Raw genomic sequence first — 21,806 nt, 5'->3', positions numbered from 1 at the left:
AGGGCTCATTATTTTGTTTCCTTTTTTCTTACCGTCTATCCTTTTCAGCTGGGAAATACTCTCAAAGGAGAAAAATTATGTAATCAATTAAAGACATCTTCCTTGTCCTAACATTGATTTCAAATAATCTCAAAATAGTAACAATTGGAAAAGTGCTGGGGGATTTATTGACAGCAAATCTCCAAACCAGTTAAATTAAAAACAAAACAAAATCAATGAAACCAGTCTAATAATTTACAAAGGGGGGATTACAAAAATGTTAATAATGAAAATGATTGTCCCAAATTTTAAGTGTAAGTTCTGTGAAATGAGAGGTCCATGATCGTGTGCAGAGACTCTTCAAGTTGCCTCCCTGGGTGGAGAAAGCTCCAGAGAGCCTGGAAGGGCTCTGGAGCCCAAGCTCATGATTCAAACATAAGACAGGCTAATGCCTCCAAGGTGAAGACACCAGCCCAGAGCCCCACCCCCACCTTCCAAACATTTTATCATCCATCAGTGGAAAACAGCCCACAGTGGAGACCTCTGGAGTGACCACAGCCCTAAAGGGCAAATTCTCACCTCCTAGCAACCTGCTCAAAAAGGAAAGCAATATTCAGAGACCAGAAGCAGTGAGGATCTTCTCTAAAGTCTCCCTTTGGCCCTGGCCTTCCCGCACTCCCCCAGCACTGTGTCTATGGGCCTCTACAGGCCCTCCCAGGTGTGGCCCACAGGACAGCACTTGGCCCTGTCTGCATCTCTACCCTGCTCTGATCCATTCTCACCGCTAGCAGTCCTGGCTTCAGCAATACAGATCTTAAGGCAACCCCTGCTTCACACCTTTAAATTGCTCTTTGGTGTTTGCAAAAAGTCCAGGCTCCTTAATTCTGCATTTGAGGCCTTTTATAAATTGACCCCAGGCTATCTTTTTGGCTTTTCTTCACCAACCTCCTGCCCACCTCGCAGCATTACATTGTCATCCTCTGCGATACCCGGCTAGGTTTTAGCCCCTCCAGCTGCTCTGCTTCAGGCTGGGTCCCTCCTCCCAGCCTCGGCTTTTAGCATGCGGGCCACCTAAACTGGCTTCACCGTAGGGACCGCCCTGTGCTCTGGTACAATCAGCCTCTCTTCTCACACTCTGTAAGCTCCCTGGGGGCAGGAACCACATCTCTCTCATTTCTCTGTCCCTGGTTTCCTAGCAGAGCTCCAGGAAGTGCAAGGGCACTTGAGAGACGCTAATGTTTCCAAGTACAGACCTCACAGCCCTGGTTCAGAGCTAACCACACAAAAGTCTGTGTCTTGGGTGAGAGAATGAGCTCCTTGAGGCTGTGGCCTGTAACTCATTCATCTGTGTATTCTCAGCACCTGGCACACAGTGTTCAGGAAATGTGGGGGCAGAAGGTAACAGCATCTATATTTTTGCTATTACAATGAATGACTTCACCTTTTTTTAGAGTTCTAGTTTTTAGATAAGAAGAATTTGGGGGTGGGGAGTTCTTGTCCAGTCACTTCCTTATTTCACAGCGATGGAGACGGAAGCCCTGAGAGGTTCCTAACAGCCCTCTGCCAGTCAGGCCAGGGTGGTCCAGCCATGAAGCGAGTGAGCAATCGGCACCACACTGAGGCCTGGCTTACTTACACCTGCTGCTGTCTAGCCACTGCGGTCCAGACAACCAATTTAGGGCCATTGTTTGGACTGGATCCATTCCTCAACTCATTTAAACTGCTCTTAAAACTTTGGGAGGAAAAGAAAGTGCATAAAGAAAATGCCCTTTCCAAATTCCTGCTATTGATTTTCTTGTTCTAACAATGTGAACTATCACAATATACTATTTCACTACGGATACCTTTCTTTATCAAAAGATACTTGTTGAACAGTGATCACATGCCAGTTCCAGCAGGGTATTGGGGAGACAGTGGTAAACGGCACATTCTGCTCCCAAGAAACATATAATTAAGGCACCTTCACTCTGCTCTCCAAAGGCTTGTGACCCTTACTTCCCTCAGGGGTCCTGTGAACAAGTTCCACTTTTGTAACGGCAGTGTCACAGGCTCAGGCTAGGACTAAGCACTCTCAAGGCGCAAGAGCCCTCAGACTGCTCCCGGTCCTATCCTTTAACTCACAGACGGGGCAAGTGAGGCCTAGGGGAGTTACTTCCCTTTGGAAGCATAATTAATGAAAAATAGAGCGGGAAAAAGGAAAATAATAAGGTAGTAATAATGATGGTTGTATTAGAATGCTAGAATCATAGGGAACTTTTTCCTAATTTCCAAAATTTTTGTAATGAGGTTATACTATTTTTATAATTAAAAGACAATGTTTGACGGGCGCCTGGGTGGCTCGGTAGGTTAAAAGACCAATGGTTGATTTCGGCTCAGGTCCTGGTCTCAGGGACACGAGATTGAGCCCTGTACCTGGCTCTGGGCTCGAGGTGGAGCCCCCCCCCCCCCAAAAAAAAAAAAAAAAAAAAAAAGACAATTTTTAAAAAGATTTAAAAATATATTCAGCAATAGATACATGGATGTATAGACATAGCAAACTTATATAGAGAGAAACCACTACATTCACCCACTTCTAGCTGCCTCAAATCTCATTCTTTGAACTAAAGCTGGGCATAAACAAACCAACGCACGTGCGCAGAAAAACGAGATGTACGTTCAGCTCCGTGCCAGCCCTGTGTGTGGAGAGCTCTGTCACTGTTACACTGGAGAGCCTTAAGAAATTGGAAGGCTGGCCAAACTATCACACAGGTAAAGTCTTATTATTTAAGAAAATAAAATGATGAAAACCTGTTTCTTAAAAATTATGTTCAAAAAAAGAAGTGTATAAAAAATTAGAACAGGATAATGAGATTATGGATAATTTTCTCTCTTTTCCAAATTTTCTCTAAAGGATGTAAAACTTCATAATACATTTCTTTAAAGGATAAAACCTGGGGTTTGGGAATTAGACTTGGATTCAAAGTAAGTTGCTCCTCATTACTGTAGGGCCCCGTAGAAGTTATATAACAGCACTGGCCCTCACTATCAAACGAAATCAACGTTAGTTTTCCTCTCCCTACTTTAAAAGCTTCTGTTTCTGAGGTCCCTCTGCCCACGGGGGCTCTAGAAAGCAGGTAGTCTGGATCTAGGTAACGAGCAGTTCTGTGGAATCCCCTCAGTTATACTATGGTGTCCTGACTGCTCAGAGTGACCTTTTACTTACCTTCTGTCAAAATCTGCTTCAAGAAAGACTGTTTGAAAAAACTCCAAGTCAATTTAGCCTCTTTCCAATTTACAAAAGCCTAGAAGAGAAAACAAAACAAAAGCAAGAGCTCCCAGGCACTGCAAGTCTGCAAGTACAAGAAGCTTCCATGAGAGGCAAACTCATCTTGTCCCTAAATCCCTACTTGGAGATCCCCACTCATTTTTCATTTAATGCTAAGCACACAGAAGGCACCCAACGAATTCTGGCAGAGGGCTTCCGTTGCTAACCACGAAGACAAAGTCTCTAGGTGGAAAGAGCAGTGGTGAAGGATCCTGCCCAGGAATCATTCACTGAGACGCCTAAGGACCCGTGCTGTCCCCTCGCTGCCCAGACGGTAGGCTGACCATATCTAACACACGCACAGCTCCGAGTCATTTCTTTCCTTAAAAAATGTCTGAAGCATGCCAAGCTGCAGAATGAATTCGGCTCCACACACCCCACATTTTAATGCTATATTTAGCCACCCAGGGTCCCTTTACACAAAGTATATGAGCTTTGTTTGTGTATTTCAAAAGGAAACCAGGCTGCCTAGGTCAGTCAAACCGCTCAGAACTGTTGTGACAGAGGAAAGGAAAAACAAACCCAGAACTTTTGGTACAGCTCTTCCAAAACTGTCCATTTCCTAAAGACAAGGAGGGTAAGAATAAAGCAAACACTTAGCAAGGGCAGAGGTCAGCCTGGAAGAGGCAGACGGCCTCAAAGCCAGATTGCCGAACACAACATGGAGGAGTAAGGCACCTCGCTGGACAAGACTTCTGTCTTTCTCTCTCCCGCAGTCCCCTCTGGAGGCGCCTCCTCTCTCATGGAGAATTCCTGGGGTCCCAGAATGTTTAGTCTAGGTGTTAGGTGCTTACAGGGTTACCTGCATTTTGAAAACTTCTTATTAACTTCAAGTTATGACTTGGAAAAGTAGGATTTCAGGGGGCTCTTTGGGAGGAAAGGGGTGAATCGCAAAGGCCCAGCCCACTCTTCCTCTCCAAAAGATCAGTTAACAGCCATGGAAGTTGGCCGAAGGGCAGATGTAGACTCTGTCCCAGTCACGTGGGCCCCTGATCTCGGCCCCAGGCCCATTTGTGTAGAGTACTGCTGGCCGGTGGAAATGTAATGTAGGCCACACACAGAATTTAAAATTTTCTAGTAGCCACAGTGAACAGTTAAAAAAAAAAAAAAAAAGTAAAATTATTTTAATATCTTTATTTAACCCAAAACACAATCGTTTCATGTAACTATTAGAGGCATCTCATATTATTTTTTCATACTAAGTCTTTGAACTCCAGTGCTTGTGCTGCACGTACAGCCCATCTCGATTCTAAATGCTCTCCAGCCACACGTGGCCGGTGGCTACCATTTAGGACAAAGTAAGTCTAGCGTATCCCTTGAAAATAAGGGTCATATTCAGTCTTCAAATCTCTTCACCCCTTGGTTTCAGAGCCTTTCTTCCAGACACTGTGAAGACAGGCCCGAATCCTCCCAAACCATGCTGCCCTCAGAGCATCACTGCACCTGGAGCGGATGCCACCCCGGGCTCTAGTCCGGGAGGAAATCTCGCTCGCTGTCCGAGAAAATTAGACCTCTCCTTTCCCAGAACAAAGAGCGCCGGAGTATTTAGCACCACTAGGGGGCACTGCGAGCCACATCAGCACTGATCCCGCCCTTAGCTGTGGGCAGCACCTTCTCTCTCCCTGTCACACTCTGCGCCCCCACACCGGGTGGTGGGGGGGGGGGTGCTGGGCAGCAGTGCCTGTGCTCTCTTCCAAGGAAATGAACAGTTACAGCTGGCCATGGGGTTTTTGTGGGGTCTTCTTGACAGAGGCTGTGAATAGGTTTGGGAACATGACCGAGCTCTCTAAAAACAGGCTGTTTACCAGAGTGTAATCTTGACAGTGTATCTGTCCTGCAAGCTCATACGGGAGCATCCCATTCTCCTAATGCCTTCGATTTAAACGCCCCCACAGCGCAGAAGGAATGGTCACACTGCTTATCTCCAAAATGCTCACTCAGAACATAGAGGCAGGAAGTCTGATCAGAGATTGCGTTCCTTCTCAGAGGTGTCTGCTAAGTGGTAGAAAAGCAGCAGCATATTCTTTGCACTTTCACATTTTGATTCAGATGGGTTTGTCACTTGGGAGGTCAGAAGAGGCCTATTTCACAAGAGCTAGGTTGGTACTGCCTAGCTGGTCTTTATGGCCGTGCGTTTCTCTGGAATCCTCTGACCAACAAGCCATTCCACTGCCTCGCTGTACTGGTGGAGAAACTGAGGCACGGACAACGAAAGGTGGTGGGCAGTATCTCGGGGGAAGGTTTGCAGTCAGAACTCGGGGACTCATGATGAAGTGAGTCCGTCTTCCCCTTCCCAAACTCTTCTGCCTCAGGATGGTCCAGTAGCCATGTGCCTCCCACACTGACAAGAGTCACTGGGGAGTCTGCAGCCATGGTCCTGTGTCCTGCCCCTTATCACCTCCATGTCCCACACAGGACCCCTTCCCCTCCCTCTTGCTCTGGGGCCATCGACTCTGCCCAGCTGTGTCCACACTCAAGTACACTTCCACCCACCCTCCCACTGTCCTCATCACTTATCATTTGGACAACTGTCACTGCCTCCTTGTGAGCTTGCTCATTTCCGACCTTTTCTCTAGCCCATCCTTCTCTTGGGAGGGTTCGGGCTTTGGAGTCAAGCTCAGACATTGAGGCTCAAGCTGCAGCTCCCAACTTCTGAGTGCAAAAGCCATGGGCAAGACCCTTAATTTTACTAAGCCTCCATTTTCCCATCTGCAAAATGGGATAAGGAGTCTTATCTCCTGGAGCCGGTATAAGGACCGAACAAGAGAAAACGAGACACTTGGTAAAAGTGAAACAGATGGTAAGTGCCTCAACACAGGCAATTGGATCACGGTACTGTTCACAAAACTGTCATTAGGCTCCCCTGCCCCTGAATCAAGCCCGTACTCCAGGGCACTGAGGCTACCACTACCCGGCCCTAGCCCAGCAGGCCATAACCTCCTTCCACCTTTTGTTTCCTCGCCTAAACCCTCATTGTCCAGCCAACCTAAGTACCGCAGTCATCCCTGCAATCCCAATGCCAACACAGCGATGGGCATATAACGGGCCCCAAGCAAATGTTCTTTCTTCCCGCAGCCGCAAGCGCGCATTTCCACCACACGTGCACAGTCACCTCTGCCTGCCCATGTGTCGAGGCCCAGCTCAAAAGCAGCTTCCTCCAGGAAGCCTTCCTCAATGTTCCCACATGGAATTCATGTCCTTTTTCTGTGCTTCTGTTTTGTTAACACTACACACACACTGTCTTGCCGTGGTTGGCTGAGTACACACCTTATCTCCCCTCCACTTCTGAGGGCGGGGACCCCGCTCAGGGTACCCGGAACAGTGCTTACCACAGAACACTGCTTATTACATGCTTGCTGTGTTTAATTCCTCAGCTTTACTTAAACATTAGCAGATCTCTTCTATGAAATCACTCAGATGTGTCAAAGAATATAAAAGATATACAAGGCAGCCATTATTTGAGGTATCACTTATTTATGTTAAGGCTAAATACGTCTCTTTACAGAAGATGGAATTCTACAAGTACAGGAAACAAATCTCCCAATTTGGTCAAATCGGTTTTGGATGTAACTGCTTGAGCAGCTCTGTCTAAGGGAGCCCCCAGGACGCAAAGCTGCTCCCGAGAGTTAAGCTGGGCACACTGCTGGTGGTAAAGTCATCCACTGCACTCAGATTCATCGCATTTCTTTTCTCTTTTACAAAAAATCAACTTGAATAATGAATTGTTCTACCTGGAACTTCCCAATCGTTAAGTCAACAAGTCTTCTGTTGGAAGACTACACAGCAGAGAGATTAAACGCACAGACCAAGGCTAGTCCACAGACACAAGTTAGAGAGAAGTGGGTCCTAAGTCAGGCGTGTGATGTTGGTTTGGTCACTTAACTCCTCTGAACCTCAGTTTTCTCATCTGCAAAACGGAGACAGTATCTCACAGGGTTACTAGGATGGCTGAACACACAAGTCCACGTCAAGTGCTCCGCACAGTGCCAGGCACAGGGTAAGCATGCAGCTATAAATGGCTCTTTGTCCAAGTTCAAATACCTTCACAATTTCTCAAGTCTTCAAAGGGGCCTCACGGGTCGTGTAGACCAATAATCTCACCTTAAAAATAAGGACCCTGAGGTCTGGAGAGTATCCTGCAGGCTTCATATCTGCACTTCCCACCTCCCAAACACACAGGAAGCTCCCCGAGGCCCAGCAAGCACCTTCCCACATGTCTGTTTCCCAGATGGCACCCAGGATGGGGCTGTGCTCTGTGGGTCAGCAGGAACGGCGCCACTGTGTAAGACAGGTACACATCCCTTCTCAAGGGTGAGGCTTCCGCCCGCCAGTAGGAGCCTGGGGACTTGCGGGATGGGATGCCAGATTAAAGCACCGAGTTCCCAGCCCAGTGCCATCAGACGCTGCCTTGCTAGGCTATGCCGGTGGAGCTACTTCTGCTCAGAGCAGCAGCGGCATGGGGGTGACGGTATCAGCTGTTACTTACGGACAGCCACTGTGTCAGCCACGATATTCAGTACCTCCCATGCCCTATTTCACCACACTCCCACAAGCACCTCAGGAGAAAGGTACTTTTAGTAACCCCACTTGTCAGATAAGGAAACCGCAGCTCGGAGCTGTGAGCCCACCACCGGGTTAAATACACACTTAGGCTCTTTTCACTACCCTCTGTCTCCTTGCCTATATTAACGGTCCAAAGGCTCCTTTCCAAAATACTGCTGGGCACCGGGGCTGGCCCAGTATGAAAGGCCGGCCAGGCCTGGTACAGATGAACACGGGGGAGCACTCGGGAGGGGAACTTTCCTGCACTCTCAGACGTGCTCTATGCAGCTCCAGGCAGAAGTGATCCCAAGGCCTTATCCTCTAAGCCTGCAGATGAGGCACTGGGTATCCCAAAACCGCCAGGCTGATTTAGGTTCACGGTGAGATCCGTTTGATCAGAATGGAGAACTCTTACCTAACAAATGAGAACATATCTTTCTTTGTTACATAATATCTGCTCTTTCTTGCAAAGCTGTGTAACAGGATTCCGTAAGTTCTGAGATTCACGTCTCAAATACTTTACTACTTTCTCAAGTAATCACAAGAGAGGAATAAGGAGATGTCCAGCTGAAGCCTTACCCCAGCTCCGTGCGGCACATCTGGCCGGCAAAAAAGCATGGGGAAAGGGAAAGTGGGCCGGCCCTGTGACAAGGCATCTGAGCAGAGGCAGTGGGGCATAACGTCCCGTGTACAGCTCCAGGGCCGCAGACGGTAGCAACGACCCTACCAGCGTCAGGAGATAAAAGTCAAAAGGACTGAGAGCTGAAGATTCAGAAGAAAAAGGTTATGCCTCGCTCCCACACATCGGCACCTAGAATCCTCAGTGGTCTCCGTGGGAAAGTGGGTCACTGGAAAGACCGGCCTGACTCTAGGTAACAGAGCTTTGCAGGGGTCATCCTGCTTTCAGTGTGCTCGACTCTCTGCACTGGAAGGCAGTCCTGGGAAAAACCAAGACGCAGCCGAACAGAGAGACCGGCACACGGTGGTTACAGCCCGTGCTCTGTGGGGATTCAAGCCACTCCAGGGTCCTGCCCTCACTCTGAACCTCACCTTGGGCAGTTAGTCTCTAAGCCTCAGCTCCTTAACCCCAAAAGAGAAATAATAAGGTCCGCCTCACAGGGTTGGCATAAGCATTAAATAAGGCACAGAAAGCATTCAGCATAGGGGCTACACAGTGGCTCTAAGAGGGGAGCCGTGTTGTCTCCCATGGGCCACTGGTCCCCCATGGAGACATTTTTATGACCGCTGAGAGGTGGCAGCTCCTGGCATTTAGTGAGTACAGATCAAGAGTGCTGCTAAACACCCTACCATGCCCAGGACAGCCCCAGACACCAGCAGTGCCAAGGCCGAGAAACCCTGGCTTAGCACACAGCGAGCACCCAATAAATATAAGCTATGAAACTATCCACACTATTATAGCGATAAACAAGAACGCAAGAGTTTCCTTCTTTCCAGGATAATCAGCAACTGGGATTAACATGATAAGAGATGGAGCGCATCACTTACTCTGCTTCTTGTAAGACTGGGTAACAGGTCTGTCATTCTGGAGACAGGAAGAGTCTGTTCCTTGGTTGATTCCGAGGAGCCCAATAACTTTGTGAAATAAATAACATAGCAGAGCACCAGAGTTGCAGTATAGAAAAGCTGAAAAAAAGAAAATAATGGATTTAAAGGGCACTGTTTTAACATAGGCAGAATTAAGATATGCCTGGAAACCGGACCTCAGAGGCCAAACCAAAAAGAGAACTGTCTTTATTATCCACACCTGCCAGAGCAATGCCTCCCGCTCCAGAGAGAAGCACTACTCACGAAGAGCCAGCCCCACTGCGGCCTCTCTGGGGAAAGTGCTCCAAACACGTCACCTGACTGGGAGAACAGTTCTGGGCGGGCAGAACATCATCTCCCTGACAGACATCCCCTAGTGCCACCACCACCGCCATGGCAGACATGTTCTCAAAGGAACGACTCTCCCGCCTCGACGGCAGCCTGCGAGGACCCACGTGTCCTGTGCTAATATGCAGACACTTGCCGTCCTAGATGACGGGGGCTTTCCCATAAGCCCATAAGCCGTGACACGGGCTACAAAGCAGAACCGAGCTGTTGGCTCCCTCCTCGCAGCCCAGTGAATGGGCAGGGCAAGAGCCACTCCAGGAGGGGGGAGGTGAAAAGAGGGCCCACCCTTCCCTCCACACAGCCCGGACAGAAGGGTGGCTTTTGGCCAGGAGCCACAGCCCAGGCTTTTGTTTGCAGGTTGGGAGGAGTATCCAAAAGCCCCTTTCACAAGCTCCCCTCTGCCTTCTCCCCGCGCTGGGAACCGCTGGGAACAGCAAGGCGCACTAGCTCGGGAAGGAATGAGGCCTCCAGGTGCCGCTTTCAATCTGGAAACGCTAAGCCTGCTCCTCTGGCAAAGGCGGAGAGCAAGGAGAAAGGGAAGCCTTGTTCAGTGGGTTCGGGCTCCGCGGCTCTCCACCCTTATCCGTGCCTGAGCACGGAGCCCACCATCCACCGTCCTCTTTCACGCCTCAAGCCCTGTAAGAAGACACAGCAGCTCTGCCGTGAGCCAAACCACAAGAGGACTCCCTTCCCCACCTCCCCTCATCTTCCCACAGCCCAGCGCCTGGGGAAACAGTAACAATCCACAGGTAGCCTTCATGCCGGGCGCCCTAACTACGTGATCCTTCCCCCTTTCTATGGAAGAAAAATTCACATAACACCGAGCATTTTAACCATTTTAAAACATACAACGCAGTGGCTTTTAGTACATGCACATTGTTGTAAAACCACTGCCGTTATTTCATTCCAGAACACTTCCATCACTCCAAAAGGAAATTCTGCGTCCATTAAACGGTCACTCTCCGCTCCTCCACACCCTGGCAATCAAAACCAGCTTTGTCTCTATGGACTTGCCTCCTCTGCACACAGCATATTAATGGAATCATGCAATTGGTGGCCTTTTGTGTCTGGCTTCGCCCACTTAGCATAATGGTTTCCAAGTTCATCGTGCCATGGCAGCTGTCATTGTCATGGCTGAGTAATATTCCACCGCACACATACGCCACATTTTGTTCATCCCATTCATCAGGTGACGGACATCTGGCTTGTTTGCACCTTTTGGCTGTGGTGAATAGTGTTGCTGTGAACAACTGTGTACAAGTTGTTTGAACACGTTTTCAATCTTCTGGGTATGTGCCTAGGTGCAGAATTGCTGGGCATACGTCAGTTCTATATTTAACTTTTCGAGGAACTGCCAAACTCGTTTCCACAGTGGCCGCACCATGTTACATTCCCACCAGCGACATGTGAGAGCTCCAATTTCTGCCCATCCATGTCAACACTTGTTATTTTCTGGTTTTTTTGATAACAGCCACCCTAACAGGCGTAAAGCAGTATCTCATTGTGGTTTTGATTCACATTGGTCTAATAATGGATGATAATGGAGCATCTTTTCATGTGCTTATTGGCTATTTGTTTGGATATCTTCTTTGGAGAGATGTTTACTGAGGTCCTTTGCCCCCTTTTTGGGTACTCTGTCTTTTTGTTGTTGAATTGTAAGAATTCTTTATATATTCTAGAGTGACCCCTTTATTCGATATATGATGTCATGTGGTAAGGGGCTGTGTAAGGAGGAGCCTGGAGGTGGGCTGGACAAAGGGGAATCCCAGAGCCCTGGTGGGGATCGCCTGATGATATGAGGTGCTGTTGCCTCTTAGACCTCTCACAAAGACACTGACAAAGAATGTACCAGAGAAGAGCTCTCTGAAGTCTTTAATAAGAAAGCAAATAAACTCAGGGGTGCCTGGGTGGCTCAGTTGTTAAGCATCTGCCTTTGGCTCAGGGCGTGATCCCGGCATTCTGGGATCAAGCCCACATCAGGCTCCTCTGCTGGGAGCCTGCTTCTTCCTCTCCCACTCCCCCTGCTTGTGTTCCCTCTCTCACTGGCTGTCTCTCTCTCTGTCAAATAAATAAAATAAAATCTTAAAAAAAAAAAAAGAAAGCAAATAAACTCAGAATGGGCCTTGCTGACCCAGGATGTATCCTGGGTGGGAGCATCAGAAAGTCATAATGCCAAGTGTCCTTCCCAAGAGGAGTCAACCAATAACTGGGCATCTCCAAGGCCTCCTGTCCTATTAGGGAGAGTGTATCAAAAACATGATGAATGCGGAGAACTGTAGTTCCAGATCTCATAAAACACGGCAAAAATGATCACAAATAACTCCTCTAAGATACACAACTATTTGCGAGCTGCTTTTAGGAGGCACTTCTCATTCTTATAATATCGATTTGAAATCTACTTTTTCTGTGTTTCACAAAAATACTTGTAGTTTTTGCTCAGGACATGGGAAAGACTTTCCCATAAACCGCTACTAAAACTTTTAACTTACATTTGTATACATTAAGAAAAATAACAAACTGCTTCGTACTATAAGCTGTTCCAGTAACTATGTGATCTTTGGTTTCGTTTTTAAAATGAGCACTGTACTCTAGTTGTACTTTCATTGGAGCTAGGGATATGAACTAGAACTAGAACACGGGATGGCAACGAGGCCAGACCTGCCGGAAGTGAGAGCGTGCCTGCCAGGACTTGGTTCCTGTGCCTCTGCATTGTGTGAGATTGCAGTGCAAGTTCCAAACAGGCTTGGCAGAGTTTCCTCCTATTCTGAAAACACCTGATTGAAATCCAGGGAAAATCACACACATACAATTCGATTCCCACCCTACCCCCTTACTGCTTTTTTCCCTCCTCCATTAGACAGTAAGACAATCAAAGATGAGTTTGGTATGGGCTTGACCACAGAACATCTAAAGGAGTCGTTATGTTTGACAGCAAGGCCTAGTGTGGGGTCCTCACCAGGCCCCTGGGGACGTGGAACAGGATGGACAGCCAAAGGACAAGCGCTATCAAGAACATCTTTCTAGAGCTTCCAGCCTGCCTCACATGCATGAGTACTGCAAATGTAAACCACACAGTAATGGGAACAAGAAGAAAAAAATCAAATGGAGAAACATCGATTAAACAAAAGTGAAAAGCCGTAACTCTTACCTGGGCCAAAGAGAAAATGTATAGCCCCCAGTGAGGCAACCACAGCACAAGAAAAGCTGTCAGGACACTCTTGAGGATGACGGACAGGCTCTCGGCAATCACCTGCAGAAACATGGTAAAGGGTGCACGTTACGTTATTAAAAACTAAAGATGCACAGGAATGACAGATAGGAAACTGGGATAGTGGTTACCCTGGCAACGAGGATGGGGCACAGGGTTAGATCCAGCACCGATAATGTTCTAGTTGGGCTGGACGGTAAGTTCATGGATCTTCAGTATACTATCCTGTTTTAAGATTCATACATATGCTATATATTCTTTTGTACATATCAAATTACAAATTTTGAAAGATGAAAAGTTAATATTAGTATACAATTAAAAACAGAATCACTAGAAAAATCTGAAAAATCTTTACAGCCCTTACATTCTTATCTAGATTAATAACTTGTCTATTAGTAAACCTATTATGCATTAATAGTACAGCAGAGGTAAACTTAAGCCCAACCCATCTGCCAAATTTCAAGGGAATGAACGTGACCGATCATGTTACCTTTTTCCAAATTTCTTTTTAGATGCAACTCTGAAAAAAATCATTCACTCCTAGAAAACTCTTTCCCTTATTCTTCACATTTTTCATCAAAGCAGAAGGCACACTGACCTTGAGTTTGACAAACATCTGTGCTTGTGCCAAGACCCAGAAGGGCTCTCCCAGAAGCTCTACCACGGCTGAAAGGCCAAACAACACCACTCCAGTTCCATAGTGGGGGACGGCATTAGGGTCAGGCACTTCAAGCAACTGTAACCACACCCAGCCCAGGAGCAAGGACCAAAACACACCCAGGGGGACTCTAGAAAAGGGAAAAAAATGTTTTTTAATATGCTAAATATAAAAATAAATATATATTAAAATAGTAACACTGAACAGAAAGGAAATATAATCATAAAAACAGCTACCACTTATCAAGGCACTTCCTACACACCAGACACTCGGATCCACCCCCTTTACCTCTTGGACACCTCACAATGATCCTGTCATTATCCCCATTTAAGTGATGAGGAACTAAGACTGATGACAAACACTGGGTAATCTGGCCAAGGTCATGGACAGCTGGTCAAGGGCAGAAGCAGGACCCGATCCCCATCTAACGCCAAACCCTGCACTCCTATCCACTGTGTTAAGCTGACGAGATAAGCAAATTTGCTGGAAAGTACATGCCTGTTGTTTGCACCTCGAATGACTTAAAGACGGTATCCAGTTGGTTCTTGCACCCAACTAAGCAACAGTCCAGTGCACAATGTCCCTTTGCATGTGCACCACAGAGCACTTCAATATGACTGAGTAGTTAACTCAAATAAAATGAACACGTACCAGCCTCATGACAGTCATTTCCATGAGGCAAGAAGAAGTTATGTAAGGCGGCACTGAGCAAAAACCTCAAGCACCAGCCCTCCCTGCAGGGATCTAACTGCAGAGGAGCCATTACAAGTTTTAGCTGATGGACTTGGCCTTCAAGAATATTCTAAAAGGCTCAGAACTCAAATCAACCTAACAAAATTGAAGAAAGATATAATGAAAGCCCTAAAAGGCTTTCAAAAAATACTAAGTGGTTGTTAAAAGCTCAGAAAAGACTACAGGGGGGAAGATTAGGAATAAAGGAGATGGCCCAGGCCCAGCGGGGCCCAGAATGGGCATCAGGAATGGCAGAAACAATTTCCCAAGAGGGTAGACACGGGGCTAGAAACCTGGCCCGAAACCCCCACTCGGAGCTCTTGGCCATCCACAGAGAAAACAGCCAACAAACTCCTTCCACATGGACGCCCTCTCCCTCCCGTCCCATACCCAGTCCCCAGAAGCCCCCCATGAAACCAAAGCTGGAGACAATTCAGCTTGGGGCAAGGGTTGCTGTTTCACCTATAAGACTTAGGGCACTTGCTTTCGTACCGTCTCCTGCCGGAGCACAACTCACGTTAGCCACAAGAGGTTGAAGGTCTGGCTCCAGTCTCGCTGGGCGCTCCCACTCAGACACGCTCTACGGAAGGCCTCTCTGGCCAGGAAGATGGTGGTCGAGTACAGCAGTGTTAGCCTGTAAAGGAAAAGCAGACATCGATAATGACTCTAGTTTTTTTTTTTTTTTCACGGAGAGAATTTCTGAGATTTTGCCAGTGACGGGAAAACAAAGTCTTGGGGCATAAATCACTGGTGGTGATGTGAAGGGCCGTGAGTTCCGACAGAGCCCCGTACTAACCTGGTCCACGTGAACGACAGAGTTAGGAACTGAACAAGGGACACCTGAGAGTGTGCCCACAGAGCATTATGCCAGGACAGACACTGCCACAGTGGCCCCCAAAACCTAATGCTTCACAGCTGGAGGCAGAGGTGTGGCTCTGACCATAAGGAGGAGAAAAGGACAAGATATGACTGCACACAGCAAGGGGACCTCTTGGTCACCCTGAGACTGGTGACCCATCAGTTCTTGTAAGAGAAGCTGAGGCTCTACTGAGTGGAAGCTCTGGCCAAAAGCATCTCAGGACAGGCAACAGACTTGCTACAGAGGTCACTGCAACCCAGGTCAGCAAGGCTTGTCTGCATACTTCCCGGGTGGCCAGTACCTACGTGGACCCTCCTGCACCTGGGTGAGTGGTAGCTGAGGTTTTCCCTCATCAACAGGCTGTGGCTGATGAAGCCAGAGCGGGGACAGCCCAGGGTTAAGGTCTGTCTGAGGCTGTCCAAGGATCATGCTGCTACCCAGTGCTTCCGTCTGTCACTGCCAATGAGGAGACTGAACCATATGTTAAGTAGGGGGCAGGCCACACCATGGTTGTCAAAGCAGAGACCTGCCAATCTGGAGGAGACCAGATGGCAAGAGGCCCAAACTGTTTTCAAATCTGAGCACCTAAGAGGAGATTTGGTCCTCTTCCTTCCTGCTTTAAAAAAAAATTTTTTTGAAGATTTATTTATTTACTTGAGAGAGAAAAAGAGAGGGACAAGCAGGGGGAGGGGGCAGAGGGAGAAACAGACTTTCTGCTGAGCAGGGAGCCCCACACGGGGCTCTATCCCAGGACCCCAGGACCATAACCTGAGCTGAAGGCAGACCCTTAACTGACTGAGACACCCAGGTGCCCCCTTTTTAAAAATTTTTTTGAAGATTTTATTTTTAAGTAATCTCTACAGCCCACATAGGGCTCGAACTCACAGCCCCAAGATCAAGAGTCATGTGCTCCACCCACTGAGCAGCCAGGCACCCCTCTTCCCGCTTTTAAAACAGTATTTCTCAAAGTATGGTCCCTACTTTAAAATTACCCAAAGAGCTTGTCAAAATACTGATTCCTGGGCCCCTCCTCAGTCCCACCTAGTGCAAAACTCCCCAGATGATTCCTTTGCCCGTCCAAGTTTGGGAACCTCCTCCAAGCTCTGAGAACAGAGCCCAGAGCATATGTCTGGTGGGTATTCGATGTGAAACGCTGTCTGGAACACACTGTCTTGTTTATCAGGACGTGAAGATCCACCTGAGAAGCTGAGCTATTCTGAGCACTCCCATCACTTCATACACTTTTGTGTCATTTGTGAATACAGAACACGTGTGGGTGCCCTTGAGCAGAAAGGAGAGCAGAAGAAACAAAATGGAGTCTAAAAGACAAAGCAAGGCAGCTTTCTAAGAGGCGCCGAGGGACTCATGACAAGGACTCCAGCTCTCACCCTAACTACCATTTTCCGATTATAAAACTCACCAAGGAGGGAAGGCGGCCGGCTCCAGCCCTGCAATTACGAAGCACATCCGCATGCACTGCAGAATCCCTGCCTCCTGCGCTGTCAGCAGGACGAGAACACAGGATCACACCTGAGCCAGGGTTTGCAAGGAACGACTCCCACTCCTCTCCTGGGTTCTCAGAGTAGGCAAACCGGAACAGCCGGCAGAGAAGTGTGCATTTGGAGGCCGCTAATGGAAAACACTCCATGGGGCCATTAAAAGCAACATCGCAAGCTCATTCCCCTATCCTGGCGTGCTCTTCCTCAGCCCCCGCTAAAACACTCCGCTTCTGGGAAAGGTCCATGCTTCTAAAACCCGAGGCCGACACACAGGGGCCCGGCCTAGGGATGTGAGCTGTGGGCAATGCCAGGGCACGTGCCTTCTTACCTTACATTCACTATGCCGACGGTTTCCTTTGACAGGAAGCGGAGAATAAATGCATTCGAGACAAAGGTGATCAATCGAAACAACACCTACAGAAAAAGAGGAAAATTACATGAGAGGGAATTATGTTGGGAATATTTATTTGTGAAACGAAAACAACGTGGCTCTTCTTCCTAATAACATACCGACATACGGCAGCTTTGCCCTCTCAAAAACATGCCACCCGTCTGCATTTCTTCTGAAATTTCATGCCTTGGGGTCCCTCGGCACTCCTGTGCGATGGTCAAAGAACCCACAAAGGCACTTGGAAGGCTAATTTTCTGATAAGAGGGAGGCCCTGACATATTCAGTGAATTTCTTCGGGTTCAAAGTTAAGCACTCCAGAAGAAGAAAATTCTAGTTAATGCTTCACATTGGCCCTCCCTTGAACCTGTTTAGAAATAGCACACACTTAGCAAGTGAGAGCCCACAGGCTATGGCAGAATCTCTAGGAATCCCAGGGTCTAATTTCTCTTTCTTCTCTGCCTAGTAATATCTGGGGATTCTGATAATAACATTTAATCTCTTTGAACTTGTTTTTCCAATTAGAAAAGAAAAAAGGCTGTATTTACTACATATTTGCCACTTTCCTGAGAGGAGTTGAAAAAAAACTTTTTTAATTTGAGTACAGGGGCGCCTGGCTGGCTCAGTCAGTGGGGCATGTGACACTTGATCTTGGGGTTATGAGTTTGAGCCCCAAGCTGGGTATAGAGATTACTTAAAAATAAAATCCTTAAAACAATTTTTGAGTACCATTGACACACAGTGAAGTAACTTGCAGTAAATGATAACGGCAAACAATAAGATAATATAAAATGGGGAAAGGGAGGGGCGCCTGGGTGGCTCAGTCGTTAAGCGTCTGCCTTCAGCTCAGGGCGTGATCCCGGAGTTCTGGGATCGAGCCCCACAGCAGGTTCTTCTGCTGGGAGCCTGCTTCTTCCTCTCCCACTCCCCCTGCTTGTGTTCCCTCTCTCACTGGCTGTCTCTCTCTGTCAAATAAATAAAATAAATCTTAAAAAAAAAATGGGGAAAGGGAGACAGAGTCCAGCTATTGCCATTCGAAGGGGATATATCCCAAGATTTCAAACCTGTCAATTCAAGAAAACTATCTGAGCAAAGAATTCTTCCAGGAGACAGAGAAGAACAGGGTGCTAAGTGGGGATGCTAAATGGGGACGTTGACCAGGTGCAAACCTCAGCCCCCCTCTGCATCCAGGCAGCACGGCAGGTGTAACTCAAGTGCGCTCCACAGCAAATGACAAATGACTCTCAGAGTTACCTGTGAACAGCTGCAATTTGGTCATTTTTTTTTTTTGAGAAAGAGCACCCACGCCCTTGTGTGGGGGTGGGGGAAAGAGAAGGGAGCAGAGGGAGAGGGACAGAGAGAATCTTAAAATCTTAAGCAGGCTCCACACCCAGCATGGAGCCGGACACAGGGCTCGATCTCACAACCCTGAAAGCCAAAATCAAGAGTTGGACGCTTAACTGACTGAGCCACCCAGACATCCCTCAACAGCTGAAATTTGAAAGATTCAATCAAAATATGTCAATGGGCCATGACGGCTTGAAAATCTCTGGTAAAAGGTATGACCAAAAACAGACAGTACAGTGTAACACTGTCAGTGTCTGTAACCCTAGGGTGTCACGGAGCAACAAGGTCTCCAAAGCCAAGACATAACCATCTTAACCTTTATGGAGTCAAAGGTGGCCTTTTGAGAGTCTGCTGAAAGCTCTGTAGCTCTCCTTGGAAACATGCAGATACATATATACCAAATTCTTGGCTCAATCTTAGACGTTCGAAGCCAATTCATGGAGTCCTGAATGGAAAAAGCGCTCGGCTCAGAGTCTCAAATTATCCTTTAGCTGTTAAACCCATCATCTCCTAACTCATAGCTATGAGTCTCAATTTCCTCCTGTGTGGTGAGGCTACCTATCTCATAGTGTTGGTAACAAGGATCAAACAAGATCGTGAAGGTGAAAGCATTTTTTGAAAAATACATACAAATGAAAGACATTAATACTTTCATGATGACCAGCTCAGAATTAAGACAGAGAATAAGCTCTCGAATTATTGCAGAATACAACTTAATTGCAAAGCTACCTGAAATGTCTGCATTGTAATTTGAGAACGCATACAAGATTAAACATACAGGAATTAAAACACTCAGGAAGCCTAGATTATGGCTATAGTTTTCAAATGACGCACACATTTACGCTAACTTAAAAGTCAAAGTTAGGGGTGCCTGGGTGGCTCAGTCGTTAAGTGTCTGCCTTCGGCCCAGGGCATGGTCACAAGGTCCTGGGATCGAGCCCCACATCGGGCTTCCTGCTCTGCTGGGAGCCTGCTTCTTTCTCTCCCACTCCCCCGGCTTGTGTTCCCTTTCTCCCTGGCTGTGTCTCTCTCTGTCAAATAAATAAATAAAATCTTTAAAAAATAAATAAATAAAATAAAAGTCAAAGTTATCATTGTCTAAGAAAATGTCTCAGGCTATATCCCTATCTCCTAACTGGTTTGAAGAAAGGGTTGAGTTAATGAAGCTCTGAAGTTGCTCATGCTATGCGGTATTTGCTCCACGTAGTGGCCCTTATTAGCAACACAATCTTCATTTAACTTTGTAAAGGACTTTAGAGTTTATTTTTTTATATTAAAAATGAGGGATTTATTACATGCATCATATATATATTGTGGGTTTTTTTTTAAATCGTAGTTAACACAATGCAATATTGGTTTCTGGAGTAGAATTCAGCGATCCATCCCCTACACACACCACCCAGTGCTCATCACAAGGGCCCTCTTTAATACCTATCACCCATCTAGCCCATCCCCCACCCACCTCCCTCAAGGGCTTTGCAGTTTAAAAAAAGGTCTTGCACAACTGTTAATCATTTGACCCTTCAGAGCAACGTGGTGAATGCACAGGAAGCAAGTTAAGACTCAGAGCAAAGACATTTGCCCAGTGTCACACAACAATCATATGACCCAGCTTCACTTTACAGGTAGGCCACCTGACTCCTAGTCCATTGTATTTTCTGCTTAGATGTGGTCTGTTTTTTTTTAATGAAGCCAATCTGGGTGGTATCATCAAAGCCTGAACAATCAGCACTGTGGATAAAGCACTGAACTCAGTTATTTGTGTTGTGGAATAGAAGGAAAAACCTCGGTAAACTCAGGGTTCATCTACTTCAGGGTTAGGTGAATGTTTACTAAGCACGTATCTTGTGCAAGGAACTCTTCTACATGTTTTATGTGATTATATCATTTCATCTCTATAATGACCATTTAAAAAATCCTTATTACCATAATAAAAATACCTAACATTTACTAAGTACTTATAATGAGCCAGGCACTTAACAGTCCTGCCATCTAATCTTGCTAATGACCCTAGGAGGTTGCATTATTGTTCTCATTTAAGATGAGGAAAACTGATGCTCAAAGTAAAGCGATTTTTCACAAGGCCAGGGATCTGCCAAGTAACGAGGACTAAACGACCTTAAGTGTGCCCGGTTCTCTCTTGTAATATCCAAGTGAAACGCTGCCTGTAAAATAAGGGGGAGGGTGGATTCAGGACTCTTCTGAGTAAGAGCTGAATGGTTCAAGAGTGCAACACAGAAAAATTGAGCCGCTTGACTTAGAATGACCAGCTCCTGGGGTTAAAAGAGTATTTAGAGACCATTTGGACCAATTGGCATGTACCTTATCTGACAGATGATAAAAATTAGGGCCAAGAAGGGGAAGTGACTTATCCGAGGTCACATAGCCAGAAGGAAAATGCAGCCAATATTTACTAAGTGCATACAAAGAGTCAAGTACAGCATTAAGTACAATTATCTGAATGACTCCAGTCAAGCCTCATAGGGACTTTATGAGCTAGATACTCTTATGACCCCAATTTTCCGATGAGGAGCTGAGGCTTAGCATAAGTCCTCTGTCCTGGGTCATAGAGCAAGCATAAGGCAGAACCACGATTCCTACACCTAGGTATCTTTTTCTTAGTTATGTCATACTGTCTCTCTGAACTCAGTGGGAGTCAGAGCGCTTGAAAACGGTGTCTGAGGGTCAGCGGTGGGGCACGGAGAAAGTGAACTCCTTCCCTCGAAAGCATCAGATACTAGAGCACCAAAGGCACCCCTGCCACCTGACCCGTCGCCTACTACCATATGGGAAATACAACGCTCAGAACGAAAGTGACTTGTCTGCAGCCTCCCAGCCAGAGCTCTGCACTCCAGGCCCAGGCGCCCCTTCGCCGCCGCCACCGCCTCCTGTCCAACCCCTCTGTAAGTAGGGTCCACGCTGGGACTCGGTGTGCCCCGGGGCGCGCACTCAAGGACCCCAGGTCCGCCTCCCCGCGCATTCCGGCTGCAGGTCGGGCTGGGGCCGGCGGGCAGAGAGTACCTGCAGGAGCAGACCCGAGGAGGCCAGGCGGGCCGCTTGACCCAGCACCTCCCGGCTGCCCATAGCTTCGGCGCCCGGGTTCGGTCACCAGGAAACGCACCGCCAAGCAGCCTCGTCGCGAGGAGAGAGCGTCACGGAGAGGCCCGCCCTCTGATTGGTGATCTTGGGGCAGCGGAGGCGGAGCACGAGAGGTTCTGGTCCTTTAAGCGGCCGGCTTGAGTGACGTCAGTGTGCCGGCGCCGCATCTCGTCTCTCGTTTGGGTTGAGCTTGTGAGCTCTCTGTCCCTGCCCTTCTCCCTCCCAAACAGGTTAAGAGAAGCTGTTAAAGTAGCCAAAGCCCCTTCCCTGAGGCTCTCAGCCTACCAACCAAGAAACA

The 21,806-nt window shown here is 47.4% G+C and overlaps 1 protein-coding gene across 3 annotated transcripts in view; it reads right to left on the bottom strand.

Moving 5' to 3' along the window:
• RFT1 (RFT1 homolog) overlaps positions 1–21,559 on the bottom strand; it is a 35,534-nt gene extending 13,975 nt beyond the window's left edge. For 2 of the 3 annotated variants that reach the window (XR_571703.2, XM_008703666.2), the window contains exons 1-7: positions 21,431–21,559; positions 17,003–17,088; positions 14,834–14,950; positions 13,525–13,714; positions 12,867–12,968; positions 9,332–9,469; positions 3,182–3,260 (exon numbers count right to left, since the gene is read on the bottom strand). Coding sequence is in view for 2 of the 3 variants with exons in the window: in XM_008703666.2 (XP_008701888.1) it covers positions 3,182–3,260; positions 9,332–9,469; positions 12,867–12,968; positions 13,525–13,714; positions 14,834–14,950; positions 17,003–17,088; positions 21,431–21,493 (775 nt within the window). In the remaining variant the exon portion in view is untranslated. Of the gene's footprint in view, positions 1–3,181; positions 3,261–9,331; positions 9,470–12,866; positions 12,969–13,524; positions 13,715–14,833; positions 14,951–16,595; positions 16,675–17,002; positions 17,095–21,430 lie in introns of those variants that run through there. The other variant, XM_008703667.2, reaches the window with a different exon arrangement.
• Positions 21,560–21,806: the final 247 nt, after the last annotated feature.

Source organism: Ursus maritimus, unplaced genomic scaffold (genome assembly GCF_017311325.1).
Source record: "Ursus maritimus isolate PB19 unplaced genomic scaffold, ASM1731132v1 scaffold_14, whole genome shotgun sequence".
Lineage (NCBI taxonomy): Eukaryota > Metazoa > Chordata > Mammalia > Carnivora > Ursidae > Ursus > Ursus maritimus.
Note: the sequence above shows the minus strand (reverse complement) of the source record. Positions and strands in the feature narration are given on the sequence as shown.